Source organism: Triticum aestivum, chromosome 3D (assembly GCF_018294505.1).
Source record: "Triticum aestivum cultivar Chinese Spring chromosome 3D, IWGSC CS RefSeq v2.1, whole genome shotgun sequence".
In the NCBI taxonomy this organism is placed as follows: Eukaryota; Viridiplantae; Streptophyta; class Magnoliopsida; order Poales; family Poaceae; genus Triticum; species Triticum aestivum.
The window spans coordinates 541384520-541405638 of NC_057802.1; the positions used below are offsets into that span (position 1 = coordinate 541384520).

Here is a 21119-nt window from a genome sequence, read left to right on the forward strand (position 1 = left end):
TCCTTGAAGGCTTCCAAAGAGTTGAATGCCTGCAAAATGAAAGTGAAGGCCACAATGTAATAGAGGACACAAAATGCAACGAACATGTAAATATGGTCATGCATCGGATGCATACCGACTGTCCACGATGTTGTGGAGGAGCTCGGCGACTGCCCAGTGGGCGGCGAATGGGCAACAAGCAGACGCTCGCCACGGCCATGTGGTCGTTGGAAAGAGAGAAAAGAAAGAATAAAAAAAGAAAAATGTGGTCCATTCCTCCCTGTATATGGTGTGGATATGAGGATTACTGGGACAAAGTAGGGAAGGGTCCGATTGAGTGGTTATTTATTCTCTACTGTCTGGGCAGTGATCACACTGCAGTGAGTGTCTTGGTTTTAGATGCTACTCACGGCATTTGTGTCATGGTCTACCCTTCTCTGCCTGAAGCTTTCTTTCCGTTCTAAGCTCACGAATGAGAGGTATTTGGACTCGATGGCTATAACAATTCCAGTGCCTCCATGCAGTCACTTTCCACCACCAGCGGCAGATGAGTCCAGTGCAAGGCCAGGGTTAGTCCTTCCTCCATGGCCTTAAGTTCCACCGAGGGAATGTGTGGTACTGCAACGGAAATGCATAGCCCACATGTACACATGACATGTTGCCCAAGCCTCTTTTTCCGTGGATGAAATACAGATACAACAAACTCCTCTATCACTAACTTCTCACAAGATGCTAAAAAAAACTACTGTATATTACTACTAATAAAGATCCAGAGGCATCCGTGCGAACACTCCGAACTATTAGGTGATCATCCAGCAACACAACTTTTCGCATAATTCAATCCATCCCCAGAGCAGCATGTTAAACGCCACATGAAAAAGATGCTCTAAAAGAACACATAGCTAAAAAGGGTGTGCCATGAAAATTGATAGCATCTTCTGCCCTGAGCTTGTGTTGCTCGATCTGGTTTCCCCAGAATCTGATATCTGCAGTTGATGTGATCCTATTACGTGGGTCTCATTGATACAGACTCGCTTGATTTAAACACCTGTACAAAAAGGTGCAGTACAAATAAATAAACAAACAGATGAAGAACAATAATTTGTATAACCTGACAGAGCATAACTCGCAGTGCCAGAATTCAACAAGAAAATAGATCGCTTAGAGAAGGCCCCATTTTTTGGCCACTAGTCCTAAATCTTGTGGATCTGCACCCTTTCATCCATGTCCCATTCGTTTTAAATATAAGGTACCTACGAGATTCAACTTTGATCAACAAGCAAGTACTAATTTTATGTTCTAACCAAATCCACCGGGCGGCCTTGTCCTCATCACCCACTCCCTTATTTTATGACCTAACCAAATCCACTGGGCCGCCTTTTCCTCATCACCCACCCCCTCACCAGTACACTCCCTCCTATAATTCTAAGTTTTTGGTGGCACCAGCACTGAGTGCCTCACACTGCTTACTACCCACAAAAAGTAGATTGTGCTAGGATTTAATTAGCAAATGTTAGTGACCACATATCTTTATGTCACTTGATTAAGTCATATAGATTCCTCACAAACGCAGATCGCAACATATGTTGTGTAAACTGTTGAAGTCACTCTATGTCTTCAATTAGTCGGAATGGATTTGGTCCAACCGACTTACTGAGTTCCTTATACAAAAGGTCACTCCCTATAATAATAATTGCCCATGTATGTTCATCAAGAAATCCTCGACAGGATTTTGCAATATCTCAGTGTGTTGATGATTTAACATCATTTGACAACGCGCGAGTTATTGACAAAGCATGTGATCATCCTAAGACAGGACTTTGAGAAGGATCTGGGTAATAGCAATTTTGCTTGGGATCAAAACTCAAGCAACTTCACACATGTATTACGGTACACCAAGTTGTCTACATAGCGTTGTGTGGCATTAGTTGTAACTCCTGCATATCCATGGTACCGACCCTTCGTTGCAGGTTAGTGTGATCCTCCAGTCCATTGATCGAGTATATCGTACGCTGTGTTTAGCTAAATAATGCCGGATTCCACTGTTTCCAAGCTGGTTGTTTTGGAAATTAATGAATGGTTCTAGGTTGGTTATTTTTAAAATGAATTTACAGTTTATAGGTATCTTTCATAAGATGAACTTTTGGTACATTCCTTTTACACCATAGCATTTCACTCCTGCGATCAAAGTATATTCTGTAACAGCACAAGCAAAAAATTCAATATGGACAAGTCATATCCAGCCAAAACTCTCGTGGATGTTCAATCGCAGACACGCTTTGTTTCCTACTTGGTGTAAGAGGCATCTCATGTAAGTCTCCTAAAGAGTTCCTATTGGCTATATCCACCAATCATTCTGAACTACAACACTTGAATTCTGTACGTGGGGTTGATAGTACTGAGTACTGAATCACCAACCATCCAGTATATCTAAGATAATGTTCCTAGTGTTGCTCGCATTCAACCAGGTTACAGAATGGGCAAACAAGATCATGTGACAACCTTGCAGATTTATTCACCAAGTCCCTTCCATATTCAACATTCCATAAATATGTTCATGAAATTGGTATACGACAACTTCATGATTTGCAGGGATCAGGGGAGTCACTCTCTAATTAACCTGTTCATACACCATATTGCACTCTTTTTTCCTTTTTGAGTTTACTCTCTAGGTTCTCATCTAGGCTTTTAATGGGGTAATATCTCTACAATACATATGCCCGACTTTTTATTTTCCCCACCGGGGTTTTTCAAAGAAGTATATATGACATATCTATTGAGTGCTACCTTGCGAGATAAATTCACTAGAGGTCATTGGACTCGCCCTCAAATTTCACTTCGGTCACTAAACTCAGGAATACCCAAAATACGGTCAATAAACATTCATCGATGGTCACTGCACACGCTTTGGCTCTGCATTCTGCCAATGTGGCATACTGCTTGACCGATTGAACGTCCACGTATGTGTAGTACATGATGATCATTCAATCGAACACTTCGCTTGCACCCATGAGGCTAACGTCCGTGCCCGGGACTCGCTGGTCGCTGCAGCCGGATGCGCTGGATGTTGTCCTGGTGTCGTGCCAATCAAGGACTCCATGCTTGGCGTTGGCGCCTGCGTCGTCCGTCGTCCTGTCGGACAAGACAAAGCCGCAGGGCCTCTAACTACTACTTTAGAGTGCACCGTCGCAGCCGTTGTAGAGGGATGCTCATCAGCTCCGAGGCCAATTAGTATGTGGTAGCTTGATTGCTTGCTGCCATGCCAGATGTGCCGTTCCAGATCGAGGCAAGGGCGCGCCACGCTGCATCTTAGCCCAGGAAGAGGTTGTCAACGATGAGCAGGGATCAGGTCCAGCGAATCAAAGAACAAAGAGGTAGCTCTCATGACCATCGTTGGGGCCTCTAAGGAGGAAACGCATGCCAAAGCTCCCCAATCGCATCACGGCGCACTAGGAGGGCAGGAAGAAGCTCCTCGTGGATGTGGCTTTGGCAGGGTTGTCAAAAAGAAGGCAGCTGCGACGACAGCAATGAAGACAAAGGTTGTCGAGGCGCCAACATGGAGGACCTCCGCGAGGGCAAAGCGCTGGCAGGTAGGCATGCACAATTCCAGTTTTTGATGCAACAGGTTGGTACTAAAGCTACATGGAGATCTTGCATTTCCTGCCCTCCCGTGACATCTTCAGCTAAAATTACCATCTAAAGGATTTTCATATCATCAGTACCAATCCATCCGTTAGGCAAGCCGTCGTGCAGCACACACCAGGCATGCACGGACAGAGCACACCACCGCTGCGCGTACACACCAAACTGCTACTATCGAGGCATGGTGGAGCGGGGCCGGCAAAGAGCATCAGGGCCATGACTCAACGTCCTTGGCTGCCTTAGCGAATGGCAGAGTTGCAGAGCCTCAGAGCCTCATCTTGCGCACTGTCAGCTTGGTTCATCGCGACGCCATTGTAATTCTTCCGGTTCCTGAAGAAGCGGTGTGCGCCCTCCTCAAGCAGCCGCCGCCGGCAGACCTCTTTCGCCGTCGCCAAGAACTACACTGCATGTTTGCCGCTCGAGCGAGAGAGAACGACCTGAAGGAAACAGCACCACCGCTGCCCTCCTCCATCTTCCTCTCGCTGCCAGCCAGCGAATCCATGGCTCCACGCTCGTAGCTGAGAAAGGACTCCACAGCAAAGGGAGAGGATGGCTGACAGAGGTGGTCAGCCAACGATGGAGGAGCACGGCGGAATTGGGGGAGGATTTTCACGGTACCATCTACTACACGAGCGTTTCGCAAAAAAAAATCACCGCAATGAATCCGTAGCCCCGCGCTCGTAGCCGGGAGAGGACGCCATGGCAAAGGGAGAGGACGATTGACAAAGATGGTCGGGGGATGATAGGGACCGCGGCGGAATTGGGAGAGGAGGATTTTCACGGCATCATTTACCAGATGAGCGTTTTCGCAAATAACAAATCCCGGCGCATTGGGGGCGCTCGGGGGCTCCGGCGCAAGGGAAAAACACGCCTGGCCCACACCGCCGGGCGAAAAGTCAAGCCAATCGTCCAGATTCGATTTGCCTGCTCGGCAATGGACTCGGACGATGAGGAGGCGCTCGCCGAGCTGCTGGAGGAGGAAGCCGATGCCGACGTCCAGGAAGAGGAACATCCCATGGTCCTCACCGCCCTCGCCGGCCTACTCGCGAGTAATGAAAAGCCGCAGCGAGGTGGCTTGGCGCCGGGGCGGATGAAAGCAAAGAACCGGCATCGTCTGGAAGGCTACTGCATGCTCTACTCCGACTACTTCGCCGACGCTCCACTGCACGGCGACAAAGTATTTCAAAGCTGTTATCGGATGAGCCGAAAGCTTTTCCTCAGGATTGTGAATTCCATCCAGAAGTTCGACAGCTACTTCAAGTGCAAGAAGGATTGCACCAGCAAACTTGGATTCACCTCAATCCAGAAGTGCACGACAGCGCTGAGGATGCTTGCATACGGAGCTCCCGGTGATTCACTCGACGACTATGGGCGCATGGCCGAGTCCACCACAAGTTCTGCAGGGCAGTGGTGGCAATGTTTGGACCGCAATACTTGTGAAACACCCAATGCGGAAGACACTGCTCGGATCCTAGCACAGAATGCAGCAAGAGGATTTCCTGGAATGCTTGGAAGCATCGACTGCATGCATTGGAAATGGAAGAACTGCCCATTTGCTTGGCAGGGGATGTACAAAGGCGCCAAAGGCGGTTGCAGTGTGGTACTTGAGGCGGTGGCCACACAGGACCTCTAGATTTGGCACTCCTTCTTTGGTATGCCAAGAACTCACAATGACATCAACGTGATGTAGTGCTCCCCTGTCTTTGCCAAGCTTGTTGAAGGTCATTCTCCTCCGGTAAACTTCGAGGTCAATGGGCAGCACTACAACAAGGGGTACTACCTAGCTGATGGCATCTATCCGAGATGGTCGACATTTGTGAAGACTATCTCAAACGCTGTGCCAGGAGGCAAGAAGTCCTACTTTGCCAAGGTTCAGAAGGCTTGCAGGAAGGATGTCGAGCGGGCATTTGGTGTGCTCCAATCTCGATTTGCTGTTGTCCGGCACCCTGCTCAGACCTGGTCGAAAGATCAAATGTGGGAGATCATGGCTTGCTGTGTCATCATGCACAACATGATCATTGAGAGCGAGCAGGAAGAGCCAGTGTTCGACACTGAACCATACTACAGGCAGGGTCCTCTTGCCGAAGTTGATCACCAGCTACCGGCGACCTGGGCTGCCTACCTCAACATGCGTTAGGAGATCCGAGACCCACAGGTGCATCAACAACTGCAGCAGGATCTGGTGGAGCATCTATGGAGGATCAAGGGCGACGCCTAGCTCGACGTGTGATGAAACATGAGTTTTTATTTTTGAACAATATAATTTGTATTTAACTATTTGTTGTTGCACTATTTGTTGAACTATTTGATTTCCATTGATTTTCTATGATGAACTATGTGATAAAAGAATTATTTATGTTGAGAATTCACGCCGAACCACGCCGAATATGGGCCGATTCTCGCCGATATCGGGCCGAAAACCTGGCCGACATCGGTGCCTGGGGGCGACAGTTGGGTGCCCAACCGCCCCCAGAGCCGATTATACCGCCGGCTCGCCCCCAGGCTGCGATTTTTATGCCTCCTGGGGGGGCCAACGGCTGGAGATGCTCTAAGCTTTTCTTACACGAATTATCAAGACAATAACTCTTATATGTTGTATCATTTTATCCATGTTTTCGTAGGTTTGAAGTGGTTTTAGCAACATATGAAGACACTTTTCTCCTCATACTTCTCCCCACATGTTTTTTAACCTGTATCAAGATGATGTTGCTCGCAAAGATAAGCATTGATTAGGAGGGTTGTTTGGAAATCAATGGTTAACTCATGCTTATGGAACAATCAAGTGGTTCCTAATTTGCTTGCATCTCTTGTAACACTATAAATACCTCAATTCATCATTAAGGATTACACATTGTTTACATTACATCATTAGTTTATTCTCTCATCGTTTCTACTTCCAAGACATTATCATCATCGTCGTCGTTTCTACTTGTAACACATTATCATCATCAAAAGAGAATTATTGTTCCTTTCATAGTGTTATTACTCTTCCTAACTACACTGGATACAAAACACGTTATCATCACACTCCATCGAGGTAGAAGAAACTACGCCGATGAGATGTTGTTTCTCACATCTCTTTCTCCGCCTTCTCATGGAGGATCGCCACCATCGCTTGACATTGTCGTTGCTTCGTCCACCATTGTTGGGGTGCTTCACCTCAACAATTATGCGTCACAGTGGTTGCAGCCACCACGCTGTGTTATGGACAGCGCCACTATACCACTGGACATCCTCGCAATGACCGCCACGCCGCCCCAATGAGTGCAAGGGCCAGAGACCTCAACCTATGGTTAACGGCTGGATTGAGCGCCCCATCGCTGGATGCAAAAAACGCCACCAAGCCTTGATCCTGCCGCATAGCGGATGGCCTGCTGCCTAGTGCACGGGTACAAACTGTATCCAGTGTGCAAACAGAGGAGGCCGTGCGCGCATCACAACCATCACCATGAACCGCCATGAACCGACGAAGGAACGAGCTCGCGACGAACGTGGGACCAAGTGGCCCCTACAAGCCGGTGCGAATATTTGTCTCTACCGACACACTGTCATCTCCCTACACTTGAGGGTCATTGCCACTTCTACGAACGCATTGCCGCCGACGACAATCAAGCTCGCAAACGAGCACAAGCACCGCAGCCTCTAGCAACACCTCGTTGCGCGAGGAGGGCTTCATCCCTCCACCACTGATAGAGCTTGAGGAAACACGCAAGGAGGCGCTACACCTTGAGACCTGGCTCGACGAAGCAACCAGAGCCAGTTGGATCAGTTGGACCCCGAAGGGACCCTAAATGTCGGCCTATCACATACAACGGGCACCAGACCTGCCAAGACCCAAGTCCATGCGCTTGTGGCCTTTTTGCTAAGAACTCCCTATATTTTTAGGTTTCACATAAGGTCACCCTATCAGTATTGTTTTTGTATTTGTATTGTTTAGCTCCTGCATTCCAAAATCCAACTTTGACCATAAACTAGACAAGTAATATATATTTTTTGTGACTTAACAAGTATACCATTGGAAACTTCTTTTGAATATAAATTCAGTATACCATTTTTTTCACATATAACCCCCATTTGGTTGTTCTAATTTATGGTCAAAGTTCAATTTTGAAATGTGTGCACGCCTTATTCATTGGAATGGAGAGAGTAGGATGCGGAGCGGTGGAGGTCAAAAGCATGCAAAAGAATCAACCTACAGGACATAGGGGGACCACACTTCCAAAAAATCAGAGAAAGGAACGATGAATAGGGACCAGCACGTGCCCAAGAGAAATCATTAATTCCTGATTGGGCGATCTGACGATGGAGTGGGTAGTCGATGCATCCCGAGATATCAGCCACGCCGCGTGATTTGAAGATTTCTCCAATGTACAATGCAAATACACAGTAGCCACGCGCTCGAGCCAAGCAACAACGCGCGACCTTATGTAGCCCACGGCTCTCTAACTCCAATCACAGCCTCACTGACCTAACCCTTCATTACTCCGTGTGCTCGCTCAGTCGCTCTGGGCATCTCGCCACCAACGCCATTCCTGAGTTCATGACTTATTTTTTAGATTGTTCGTGATCCAGCTTACCGCTCGTGTCTCCGTTTTCTAGTGGAAGTGTCTCAGATTTATTTAGATACTGCATGGAGGCTTTGGACTGCATTCTCAGTTATATGATGTTTGTATTATTTAGATATTGGTTGGGAGGCTTTGGACTGCATTCTGGATTATATGATGTTTGTAAACCCTAATTCTATATTTCTGTGGGCTTAAAGTTTTGGCATATTTAGACGCACCAAGATTAGTATTATGATATACATGTGCACTAGTAAAAGAATATATTGCAAAAACGTTTGTGGGTGCAAAGCCTCCATAGCCCCAACTCTGGATCTGCCCATGCTGCTTAATATGTACTCCCTCTGTCCCATAATATAAGAACTTTTTTACACTAATATAGTGTCAAAAGCGCTCTTATATTATGGGACAGAGGGAGTAGTTATGATAACAAATGACAAAAATAAGTTTGGTGGCGTGGCATGAGGCGGAGTCAGGTCACTAAAGGTGGTAGGCCAACAACAACGAGGCAGTTCTGGATATAGGAAGGAATGGGCAGAGATCAAGGGAGGACAAAGCTAAAGATAGGAGTGGCTGCAACGTGGGATCAGGTTCATTATGTGGCAGCTTACGTGCTATAGTTATACTTCATACAACAAATGTTCCAGGTACAGTGCACGAGGATTTAAAAAATGCTCACCTTCTCAAGAGGTTGTCTAAGCATGTCGTAGTATTTATGTTCATAATGCCTTGTGTCCCTCCAAAACTGAAGAAGCAAACAAAATAGTGAACACAACAACACAATAGTCCCAAAGTTATAGCAAGATATTATACTTCAACATACATGCTCAAGATTTGCCTTCCACACCTCGTTTGCATAATCAACCTGTCAAAAGTTGACGATGAATAATTTCCATGAATACAATGAGTTATAATTGACCTTTAGGAGGAAGCCTACCATTTTAACAGCGTCATGACATGTGTCATCATCTTTTCTTGGTAAGAATTTTTGAAGATCCTGATATTCGAGAAAAAGAATGGCCCTAATCAACCATGTAATATGAGAAAACAGAGATAGCAAAAGAAGTATACCATTATTGCTTGGATTGCATAACATCCATCAAAGCAATGCCCAGTCAAAGCATTAAATTGATCCAATAATTTCTTAAATGATTCTTTATCCTTCAAAAGGAAAAAAAAATGTCAACATACGAAATATGGAATTAAATATAACAGTTATAAATAAGCAAAGTACCCAATCAATAGAAGAATCATCAGTACTGAAAAAGCCTTCTTCATCCAGCAAATCCATCAAGCTTGCAAGTTGACCTTTCACCTGGAATTTTTCAATGTAAATACATGGTTCAACTCAGCATTAGATTATACTCTCTGAAAATTCTAAACCATGGTGATGCAAAGTCTGAACCATGAATTGTTCAGAGTTAGGTGTAGTCTTTTTTTTTTGCTAGAAGAATTGTATTAAATTATTATTGAGAAGTAGGACAAGCATCACCAGGGAGAGAAGACTACACCTAACCTCTCTGAAAAGTTAAGTTGAAAATACAGAACAGGTTTCCATACCTCATCATTAAGATCTCTCAAACTCTGAGTGTAAGAGTTCATTTTGTGTTTCCGCTCAGCAATATTGGTCATCCGCTATAAAAGAGTAAAAATGTGTAGGAGAATAATTTGTAACATAATCATCAAAAACATAAGTACTCCCTCTGTTCCTAAATATAAGTCTTTTTAGAGATTCCAATGCGGACTACATACGGAGCAAAATGAGTGAATCTACACTCTAAAATATGTCTATATACATCTGTATGTAGTCCTTATTGAAATCTCTAAAAAGACTTATATTTAGGAACGGAAGTAGAAGAGTATAAAATCGACCAAGGAATTCATGTGAAGTAACAAGTACCTCAAAGGACATTTTGGCAAGATCAGGATCCAGTTCTGCAAACTTCTCATCATCTCTACGAGCACTTTCCTGAAAAAAAGTCAGCATACAAACAATGCATAAGGAAATTAATAGATAGATGTGTCGAGCCATATAGTGAAACATTTCCAACAACAGAAAATGATGTTCTACCATGAAAGAAGACAAGTCAATAGCATCATCCCATGTGCATGTAGCCAAATAATTATCGAACTCTTCATGCAGACGTACTTGTTTTTTCGCTGTATAATACTGGAAAAAAGGACCTCCCAAGTTAATACAGACTAGAAGGTGACCAAGTTAAAAGAGCTAAAGCACCAACAAGTCAAAATTTAGTAGTCCTGAGATGGTAACAACAATGAAGGTACAGAATATAAGGCTGAATAAGTGAATATAGATTACCATTTTTTGAAATTATAGGTTCCCATTTAGTTGTATTTTAAAGTGATAAATGATAGGCCAGAGAATACAGGAGTAGGTCGAAAAGCAAGAACACGCCATTTTTACAACTGAATTTCAAGAGAATTATACTCCGTATGACATAGGGGCAAACCAGCTCAGCCCTGGGATAGTTTGCCAGTTCAAGATCCACACAACGCCCGGGCCTTATTTGGAGTGGGCGAGTGGCTGTTGAATGCATTATCGACAATGTTGAGACCGACCAAGTTCTGGTCTGACTGCTGGTTGCAAGCTAAAAACAGTGGCGGAGTTGGTCCTAATTTGTTCTCTTAATTCTCAAACAAGACATTAATTGGTGACGCTGGCTCAAGCTCGTACCAACCGAAGATAGGTGACTGACATTAAGGGAGCATTAATTGTGCAAGTTATTGTCAAATATCTTCAAATTTGGGATATGGTTGACAACCTTGTCTTACACCATGATGTGCCGAATCAGCACAAATGGCGCCTAACTCAATCAGGCTCCTATACCAGTAAGTCCACCTACGATGGTTGCTCTCTGGGATCCATCGAGTTTGCGCCTGGAAAAGGATTTGGAAATCTTGGGCTCTGCTGCTTTGATTTTTCATCTGGTGGGCTGTCAAGAAATGCTGCTGGACAGCTGATTGGTTATCTAAGCATGGGCTGCCACACTCTGCTGCTTGACCTTTGTGTGATCAAGAAGAAGAAATTCAGCACATCCTGGTTTCTTGTGTGTCTCATGGCAAGTCTGGATGCTGGTTCTCCAAAAGTTGGTATATCAGCTACTGCCCCCCAACCTGGTGCAACTTTTTTCTCCAGGTGACGGTGCAGTGTAATCAAGAGGGCTCTCCTAAAGAGATGAGGAAAGGTCTTAAGTCCCTCATCATTCTGGTTGCCTGGGAATTATGAAAGCACCAAAATGCTTGTGTGCTGAGAGAGCAAACCCTTGTATTCATATGGTTTTACAAGTGGTGGCTAGTGAAAGTCGTTTGTTGTGCTTTGCTGGAGCTGCAGCACTCCACAAATTGCTCCTGTGGTCGCTTACCCTGGACACTTAGTCCACCTTGGGGTAGTGTGTGATAGTGGTCGCTGTTCTTCTGTGTGTGGCGCAACTGCTTTTTTGTATGTTCTGGGAGCAGGCCTGTCAGCCTCTCCTTTGTACTCCCTCCGTCCGAAAAAACTTGTCATCAAAATGGACAAAAGGAAATGTATCTAGAACTAAAATACATCTAGATACATCCCCTTTTATTCATTTTGATGACAAGTATTTTCGGACGGAGGGAGTACTTTATTCCTTTCTTCTTAATGAAACAACACGCAGCTCCCCTGCATCATTCGAGAAGAAGAAAAAGGGCAAAAGCTTATAAATAGGTGTTTTCCTGGCTTATAAGCCAAAACTAAGCCTAACGAAACACCCCTAAGCTTAAGGCAGTAACTTTTGTAAGCTTGCACCTTCAGCAGTCAAGCTTATAAACCTCAAACAGAACATAAACTGAGTTTAGTGAAACAGAATTCAGAGCTTAACTAAAAGCTAATGTATAATTTTCTGAAGGATCCTGAATCTCACTTTTGGCAGAAAAATTGGACTAGGCTGTTTTCTCTGGCTTCTTTGCCTTGAATAATACTTATATTTTATCAAGACACCATACAAGTACCACTGTAACACTGATGCTAGATGACACCAACAGGTAAATTAACAACTCTGACATTCCTCCATCTCTGTTTGTGATATACTATATTACAATGAAGTGGCTTATGCCGGACTTCACTAAGTCTACGCAGGTTGATCCCCCAAAAATAAAATCTTATAAGTATGTTCAACCATTTAAACAATCAAAGCTTGTCAGCTGGCAGAAGTGTATAACAAGTTGAACCAACAAGTCTACTGATGAACTACAACATATACACAACAAAAGAGAACTCATAGTTCTGTTCACAACGAGTCAACAATTGCATGCATTCACGTCATATGCTAGTTTTAGATACAATCTTCCACATATGAGCATGTGCACACCAAATGTTATACAATAGCTATGTGTATAGCCCTGTGCTTGCATGTAACAGCTCCTCAGTTACTAGCTTAATAGGTACTCCCTCCATGCTTGAAAAGAAGGAAGAAGGCATACAAGTTTTGCCTACGGTCAAAAGGCGCAAAGTTTGACCAAGTTTATAGGAAAAACTATCAACAACAACAACAATACTAGATAGGTATAATATGAAAGTATATTTTATACAAAAAATACAATACCAAATTAGTATAACTGAATACACAATAAAATATACTTTCATTAAGAGTTCAAAAATGAAAGTATATTTTATTGTGTATTCAGTTATACTAATTTGGTATTGTAGTTTTTGTATAAACTTGGTCAAACTTGGCACTGTTGAACTTCAATCAAAATGTGTAAGCCTTCTTTTCAAGCACGGAGGGAGTACATAATTGTGTTACACAGTTCTAGTTATCCATGACACATTTATTGTACTATCTGACCATCTCGTCAACAATAATGCTAAATCTATTAGAATATCAGTGCACATAACACAGTTTGGATTTAAAATATGCATGGATACAACTTTGGGGATGGGGAAATACAATTAAAAATAGTGATGGCGTACCCCAAACTGTTCCTTCTTACTCTCAAAGTATACCGATGCATATGGCCGCAAGTGCGCCAAGAAATCATCAGGGTCAGGTTCCAGTGGCTGTGAGAAGGAACTAGATTAATGAAGTTCTGGCCACGCCCCCCAAAAAAGAAAATTAATGCACAAACCTCAATAATTGCACACCCTTCAGCTAACTCACGGGCACTTATTAGCAGTTGCTCCTTGTGGCGCTAGAAAATGTCAGTTTTTTAGCTTGCAACATAGGCGACAAAAAGTAATCTAGGAAACATATGAAACAACTTTAAGACATCATAATAACCTCACGTATCAAGGGATGAAACTGAGGCTCCCAGAAAATCAACAACGAATCAAGGAAAATCTACAAGAGAGATAGTCAGTCCAACCTTCCGTTAAATGGATCACAGAGTAAACTAATACTTACATCAACTGCCCTTAGTGCATAACTTCGCCAAAGATCAGATTGTGGTTGACAGCTTTCCACAAGACGATCCATAACATCATCCGAACAATCAGTTTGCTGTAAATGATCTAAGATCAAGTTAGGGATGCCCCTGTTACAGAAAAGTAAGGACCAGGCCAAATACCTTAACGTAAGGTTTCAAATTGATAAGTTCGACCAAAAAATCGTAGATCTCTTCAGTACGTCGCCGATAGCATACATCATACTCCTTTCTCTTAAAAACAAAAAAAAAAAAACTAACATGAAACAGGAAGAAAATGCATGCGCATATTGCAAGCTGAAGGTTATCAAGAATACAGTACTCACCTGTAGCATACGGGACATGATTCGCAAATGAGGATGTTGCAAGCTGTTAATGGCATACTTTGCCTTAAACTCTGGATTCAATCTCTCAAGAAGAGCATCACCATTTAAAAATTTATGCTGCAAAATTAGTTCATTAGTGCAACTTACAGTTTTACTAACAAAATATGAAGTCAGAAAAATTGTAGTGTTCTTAAATCCCCACTAAAGTTATGTTGTACAAAACAAGGCTTTCGAAGGCAACTCCTAAAGGTAACACCCAAGGCTTTTCTGGTTGTATCAGTAATCTAACAAGTTTTTTTCCAGCTCTATAAGGGCGTACCCAGTGCTGAAAGCTCCCAAACAAGGTGGGGTCTGGGAAAAGGAATTTCTAGACAGCCTTACCCTTGCATAATAATTCTGCACGGAGGCTGGTTCAAACTCAGGACCTCCAGGCCACAAGTGGAGAGACTACTACTGCGCCAGGCCCGCCCTTCTTTTTCCAGCTCTATCTCTAGAGGAATTTGTTTTAATTTGAAATGACTGTATCAGAAATCAAACAAGTTTTTTCCAGCTCTATCTCTAGAGGAATTTGTGGAATTTTGAAAATAGCAAACAACAGCTAAAAAAGGCGATAAAATAAATTAAAAATTAAAAATAAATACCCACTAAAAAGAATCTTTGCCTCCCAAAAAATTGATTCTTGCAAGCACATACATGCAACAGGCTGCGTGCCTCCTTAAGTTTAAAAAATCACAATATTTGCATTTGTTCATATGGTTGACTTCGATTGGCACAATAGGACGCCATGGAACCACAAGAAACACGATGGAATCTAGTTAGTCATAGAAGGCAAACAAAACATGTGTATGGACACCAGAAAACAAGTTTCGTTGACTACATGGTAAGACACAGCTAAGCATTTTATTCAACATTGGATAGTATGTGCTTAATAAATAAATATCACATGATGGAGCAAAAATTTACCTCCAGACAGTCATTCATTGTATCCACCTCATGCAACATTTCCATATAGGTAGGAAAATATCTGTCAAATTCTTCGTTGAACTGCGCAAAGCATAAAAGGGAACATATTGGGAAGAAAAATAAGCACTAGAAGTAAGCCGAGTAACTTCTTTGAATGTGAGACATAAAATATAAGAAAAACAAGATAACTCACCTCCCAATTCCACACAACGTGCTTTGGGAAAATATCTGGAGCAGGCAAAGACGCACGATAATGAAGATCCTTCAATTCCTTATTGAGCCAATCGATGAATCCATCCGCACAGGTTTTTCTGTCTGCCATTTCGCCATTCGTCATAGTAACCTGGTAAAAAATACATGCATCATAGCAGAATTCACTTACAGTGTTTGACTGAACCGAGCTTTGCCTAAAAAAGAAAAGGCTAATGCCAGCATACCAAATCAACATAAATACCTATATGCTCGTGATTTAAGTTAAGCTTTACAAAAGTATCTCGCAGCTAAGGCCAATCATACTATAGGGAGCTAAATGGAAAATCCAGGACTAGCAACCAAATTGCTTTGTTACTACAGTGCTCTCATGGATTATTATCCACATGATCACTCAGACATCATTACGTTGCATCTCATGCCAATAATAATGTAATACATTTTGGACTAGAAGTATAACAATCACCGAGAAATGTCAATATGCTATTTGATTTAACGCAGTTTACTCCGAACCATCTCAAAGAATTGGTCCATCAGCAAACAGTACTCAGCTAGATAACAATGAATACAAAAGCAGTCATGGCATGTCACTGTTAAAAGTAGACCTTGTAACCATCAAATTTACAGACTCAGGCAAGGTATGAAAGCAGTTTACATTCATAACTTATCAAAAGCAGTTACAGACACAGAATTTGGACCTGCTGTTTACGAAAACAGGACAGAAAATTTCCATAACACACATTTTGTATTGATTTGAGTGCACATATGGCTTGAACCCTTGAGATCACAACAAATTACAAGTATATAATAGGAGGAGCTACATTCATAACTTGCCTGATTTTGTAAGTAAACGTTGTATATTTCCTGACAAAGGCAAACAATATCCTTCATAGAACTCACTTCTATGCCTGAATTTGACTCCGATTTTAACCGTGAGATTCCACTTGGGGGACTCCTATCATCAAACCGGACAAGAGTTGGAAGCATTTCATTCAGAATAAACTGTTTTAGTCTCTCATCATCAGTAGCAACGGCAAGGCGGATCAATGCATGAAAAAAGGGTAGTGCTTCCTTAGCTGATTGATAATCCACCAAACACCCAAACAAGTACATACTAAACCTCCCAAAGCAATTGTGAAGTAAAAGATACCTACAAGAAGCATTGCTAAGCAGTAAGTAATTGTGAAGTGATCACACACAGAAAACACAACTGAATGACGTTCATACCCCATAAGAGAGCTGGAAGATATGGATTTCAAGTCAGACTTTGGACAATTCAAATCCGGAAGGCCGCTATTAAGTTCTTCTGATGCTAAGACCTTGAGCAAAGAAGATACAGAACGAGTGAACTTAATCAGTAGCTCCACTTCTAATTTCTTGAGTTTTTCTTCTGGTCCATATAGATCACCAAAGAAAGCTGGTACTTTAGCTCGGCCCTCGTGTATAAGACTGAGCCACGCATAACGAAAGATATCTTCACAGTAGAAAAATAAATATTCCAACAACAACAGCACCCATTCATCCCAACGTTCTCGAGGGCAATATCTGACTAATGGAATGAAGGTGAGCTGTATAAGTTTCCCCAAATGATCAAATTCCATGATGCTTATATCCGCTACAAGAGCGTGGTTGAAAAGAGAACTGTCCAGTTCGAAAATTGATCTTCCAACATTCGCGCACAAGCCTATGACATTGTACCTGCAACATTATACAAAACAACATCTTTCAAACACACAGACAATTGAAAGATCAGAGGGAAGCAGTTCAGTGTCATCTGGCACATTAGAACCTCCACTGCAGGGTATTAAATAGTGATCTGAACATAAATGAACATGTTGGCCAACTAAAAGGCGACATGTCCAACAGCTAGGTGTAGCAGAGATGCGCATGCTGGAATGGATAGGCCACTTAAGAAAGGATCGGGTCCGGAATGAAGATATCCTATATAACTAAATAGTTGATCCCCAGTATCTTAATTCTCTCAACATGCACACATGTCACCTCATCACGTCACTAATATTTTCTCTTAACATGCATGGGAAATGGTATTTATATTCTCTCTCAACATGCACACATCCCAACATGCCATCTCATCAGTAACACTAATTATATCTCTCAACATGCATGAGAAATGTTACTCATGTTCTATATAGGTTTACAACTATATAATAATCAAATACAATATATTATATCTATTTTAATTTTCATTTAAATTTCATCAAAAAATGTTACAACCAATCTCCGTAGCAACGCACAGGTTATCATCTAGTTTAATTGGAAGAAAAGCGATGCATGATTGCATACAGCAAGCGGCACTCCAAAAGAAGCAAGGGCACTACTAACACATCAAAATCCATGCATGAAACATTAAGTTCAGTTTCCAGCCACATCCTGCTAATGTAAGACGTTTTGGCCGTTCAATTTGAACTGCCAAAACGTATTACATTAGTGTTTTGGCAGTTTAAATTGAACTCCCAAAACATCTTACATTAGTGGACAAGAGGGTTTACTAGAAAACTGGATTTGGTTACTACATTTCCAAACAGTGAGGAATTTGACGAATATGCGGTCTACTTGTGTGCACTTCTTTCGGTGGGACAAAATGCAATATGCAGATAAGATGAACAGTGCTATGCGGACAACAAAAATCAGATGATTGGGGAACGATGATTAAATCCAGCCGGGGAATCTCTTCCTCTTCCCCTGCACCGGCTGCTGGATTCTTAAACGTCCATAGATCGTCCACACTTTGTCGTGTGTGGAGCAGTTTCGGATAAGATTTCATATTTTAAGGAAAGTATTACCAGCACTGGACACACTTCAAAAGAAGCAAGGTAGAGTGGTGGTAGCACAAGAAACTTCACAGCATTAGCAATTCTGTTTGGGTATTAATTATTATCTTCAAAACTGCTATAAAGTCTCAAATCTTTCTGAAGAAAGCAGTAAAAAACTACAGCAATTGATTAAATTGCATAAGATATTTAATAACCGCGTCCAAGCAGTCTCGTCTTGATCCCACCAAAATCAATACTCACATGAAATTCCACATTTCATGATACACAATCAGGCTTCAACACTTCCAGCATGTGCAATCAAATAAAATTTAACGAACATTTGGAAGAAGCCACATTTCTTGTCATCGAGTGAGTTAACGGATGCTTACTGTTCCTAGAGTTAATAATTGATCTATACCACTTAACCCCTAGTCCAAATTATTAAGGAACTAAGCAACCATAAATCTAAGCAAAAGAACTATCCCCAAAGAAAGCTATCCCCAAATTATTAAGGAACTAAGCAACCCCTAGTCACATTTCAGGAAGGACCGCAACACGGCCCTTTTCGACGGCGTGCGCCGCACATGGCTCTGGGCTCGAGCCAGAGCCAAAGGCTTAGATCGATTAATTCCTGTAACCTGAAGCTAGCACTATGAGGCTGAGCAACCTCCCTCCCTGCTCAACCAGCGCTCTTGGTGTCGCCATCTTGTGTACGCCACGGAGAGTAGCCCTTCTCCCCTACCTATCAATGGAATGATACTCAATAATGCGTATTCGTGAAAAGAAAAAACTAACATCGCACAAGATTTTATCAGGCGCAGCAATGACTTGTCAAGAGTGTTCAGTATATTTTGACTGATCAAAAGTACACCCGGCCCTCCATGTAAACTCAGAGCAATAGCTTGTCAAGGTATACTGAAAGCTCTGAGTATCGCTGCTGGGCTGGTTATACATCGCACAAGATTTTATCAGGCGCGGCAATGACTTGTCAACATACAGATAGAACCGATAGAGAAGCTTGTGCAACATTGTCTGAGATGGTTTGGGCATATAGAGCGCAAGCCTCCAGAAACGCCAGCATGTCAAGAGAGGTCGGGGTAGACCAGACTTAATATGGGAGGAGTCCGTAAAGAGAGATACGAAGGACTGGAATATCACCAAAGATTTAGCTGGACAGGGGTGCGTGGAAGTTAGCTATCCACGTGCCCCAACTTGTTTGGGACTGAAAGGCTTTGTTACTGTTGTTGTTTTAACATAAAATGCACGACTTCACAATATGGAAAGGGTGAATATCACTAATGCAACCGGAATACAATTCTTTCAAAACATATATCTCTAGAAATAATAGAATCGGTTTGACAAACAGGTGTGAAGCAGCAGACTTACCCAGTCTCTCGAATTTTACGCAAGCATGTTCCGATAGCATCCACCCTAATAGCGTCGACTCCATCATTGTCAGGTAAAGTATTATTCTCCGCTAGAAAAGTGGATATCTCCATGGTACTCATGAGTTTAGCTCTTCTAACAATTTCTGGCAGATCATACGCAGAGTGATCCATCCAAGCCATGTGTATAAAATGAAGGATCTGAAGTAAATGTGAGAGACACTGTAACTACATAATCACAATAAAACATGAAAAATAGCAATGTAAAATATGGTAGTTTCCACAAGCATTTGAACAGAGGGAGACCCCAAAAAATACCACTAGTTGTGTCGCCCATGTAGATACATCTCTGCAATACTGGTTTAAAAACAGAAGTGATTTTCCTAGTTACTGCCTGAAAAAATCCTAAAAATTCTATGGGGGGTCTACTATCACAATCTGCAAGGAATGAAGTGTTGGGGGTAGTTATTTACCCGTAAGAGCAGGGCAAGCATTAGTTGTGGAAAGGTAGATGAGTACAGATAATTGGTAGTTGATGTTGGACGGCATTTTTCCTGTGTTCCCGTAGAATGTTCAATTTTGCTTCCTTTGATCTCCTCCTCAAATGACTCTACCAACAAACATATTGTCTTCATAAACTGATCATTGCAAAGAAGGCCAGGTAGACGATATGCATAACTCATGTATTCTTCATCCCACTCTGGCTGGGTCCAAATTTTGTTCAAAGGGTTCAACAGAGACATAAGCAACTGCTTCTTGCATTCAATCCTGACAGACAAAAGGCATAAACTATGTTTTGCATCATGATTAGCTGTAGTGAGTGAACTTTATAACTTAGCGCACTTAATACAACAACATGGAATTCCAAAATGATGTTATTGCCAATGTACCCAGGGCAGGCCGTCACACTGATGAATGCTTCAGACAGGAGATTATGCTCCCAAAGAAGTAGCTTGGCCTTTCCTTGATAGCCTGGCGTTACTTTAAACTTACCCTGCACCATCGATGATACTAGAACAGTCAGGAATGTAAATCCCTAGAGCAGCATAGCAAGCTACAATGGCTACTTTCAGTATCCAACCCTCAAAGTGAAACATAAGCTACGATGTGAACCAAACAAGTTGGGCAGGCTAGTGCTGAAACCCACAAGATTCAGGATATTCAAAGAAAAATAAAACTTTCCCACTCTCCTAAACTCTGCAATGTTTGACTGCTCGAGGACAGCAATCTCTCCACTTGGGCTCCATCCCTTCCGTTAGCTTCCCTATTCCTCTTACCTATGCTAGCACTAAAATTAGATGTTTATTTTTGTCCCTATTTGGGGCTTCTTCCACCTCTCCATTGCTAGTTCTCTCCTCAATGGCCATTGTCAACCCATCATCTACCGGTTGAGCATGATTTAGCCTGGGTACATGTTTAATGCTAGAGTGCATTGTTTAGTTGGCAAGATGGATTTGGCATCTGGCCTATCACGTGGCAAGGTCGGCTGGAGCCAAGTCAATGGGAAAATATAAAAGAGTGCACATGGTGAGGCTAGATAAGGTGGAAACCAAAGTGCAATGTGCCCATCTGTAAATTGATAAATATCAGGGTCCACACAAAACTAATTCAGTTATTTAGCCTTTAAACCAATCACAATTCCCGCACATACACCATATTCAACCAAAAAAAACTGTTACAGTGCATGTACACAGCCTAACTAGCTCCAGTCTAACTCCTACAAACCAGGCTACAATAAGTCCAAATTCCGATACTGTGATGATGGTGCATTACAATCATATATATTTACCCCCTCCGTTCCATTTGAACTAAAACCACGACAAGAATTATGGGACAGAGGGAGTACAAGGTAGGTCAAATCACAATCATACAGTT

General features: G+C 42.4%; 1 protein-coding gene across 1 annotated transcript in view; it reads right to left on the reverse strand.

The window, feature by feature from the left end:
* Positions 1 to 630: 630 nt before the first annotated feature.
* LOC123080328 (protein HASTY 1) overlaps positions 631 to 21119 on the reverse strand; it is a 35282-nt gene continuing 14793 nt past the window's right edge. Inside the window, exons 19-40 of the mRNA XM_044503238.1 lie at positions 20135 to 20238; positions 19718 to 20012; positions 19246 to 19445; positions 16313 to 16783; positions 15920 to 16235; positions 15069 to 15218; positions 14876 to 14956; positions 13913 to 14029; positions 13731 to 13820; positions 13568 to 13663; positions 13445 to 13504; positions 13293 to 13355; positions 13138 to 13224; positions 10255 to 10353; positions 10084 to 10152; positions 9744 to 9818; positions 9418 to 9498; positions 9255 to 9344; positions 9121 to 9180; positions 9007 to 9048; positions 8863 to 8928; positions 631 to 1027 (exon numbers count right to left, since the gene is read on the reverse strand). Coding sequence (XP_044359173.1) covers positions 986 to 1027; positions 8863 to 8928; positions 9007 to 9048; positions 9121 to 9180; positions 9255 to 9344; positions 9418 to 9498; positions 9744 to 9818; positions 10084 to 10152; positions 10255 to 10353; positions 13138 to 13224; positions 13293 to 13355; positions 13445 to 13504; positions 13568 to 13663; positions 13731 to 13820; positions 13913 to 14029; positions 14876 to 14956; positions 15069 to 15218; positions 15920 to 16235; positions 16313 to 16783; positions 19246 to 19445; positions 19718 to 20012; positions 20135 to 20238 — 2754 coding nt within the window. The 3' untranslated portion in view covers positions 631 to 985. The remainder of the gene's footprint in view (positions 1028 to 8862; positions 8929 to 9006; positions 9049 to 9120; positions 9181 to 9254; positions 9345 to 9417; positions 9499 to 9743; positions 9819 to 10083; positions 10153 to 10254; positions 10354 to 13137; positions 13225 to 13292; positions 13356 to 13444; positions 13505 to 13567; positions 13664 to 13730; positions 13821 to 13912; positions 14030 to 14875; positions 14957 to 15068; positions 15219 to 15919; positions 16236 to 16312; positions 16784 to 19245; positions 19446 to 19717; positions 20013 to 20134; positions 20239 to 21119) is intronic.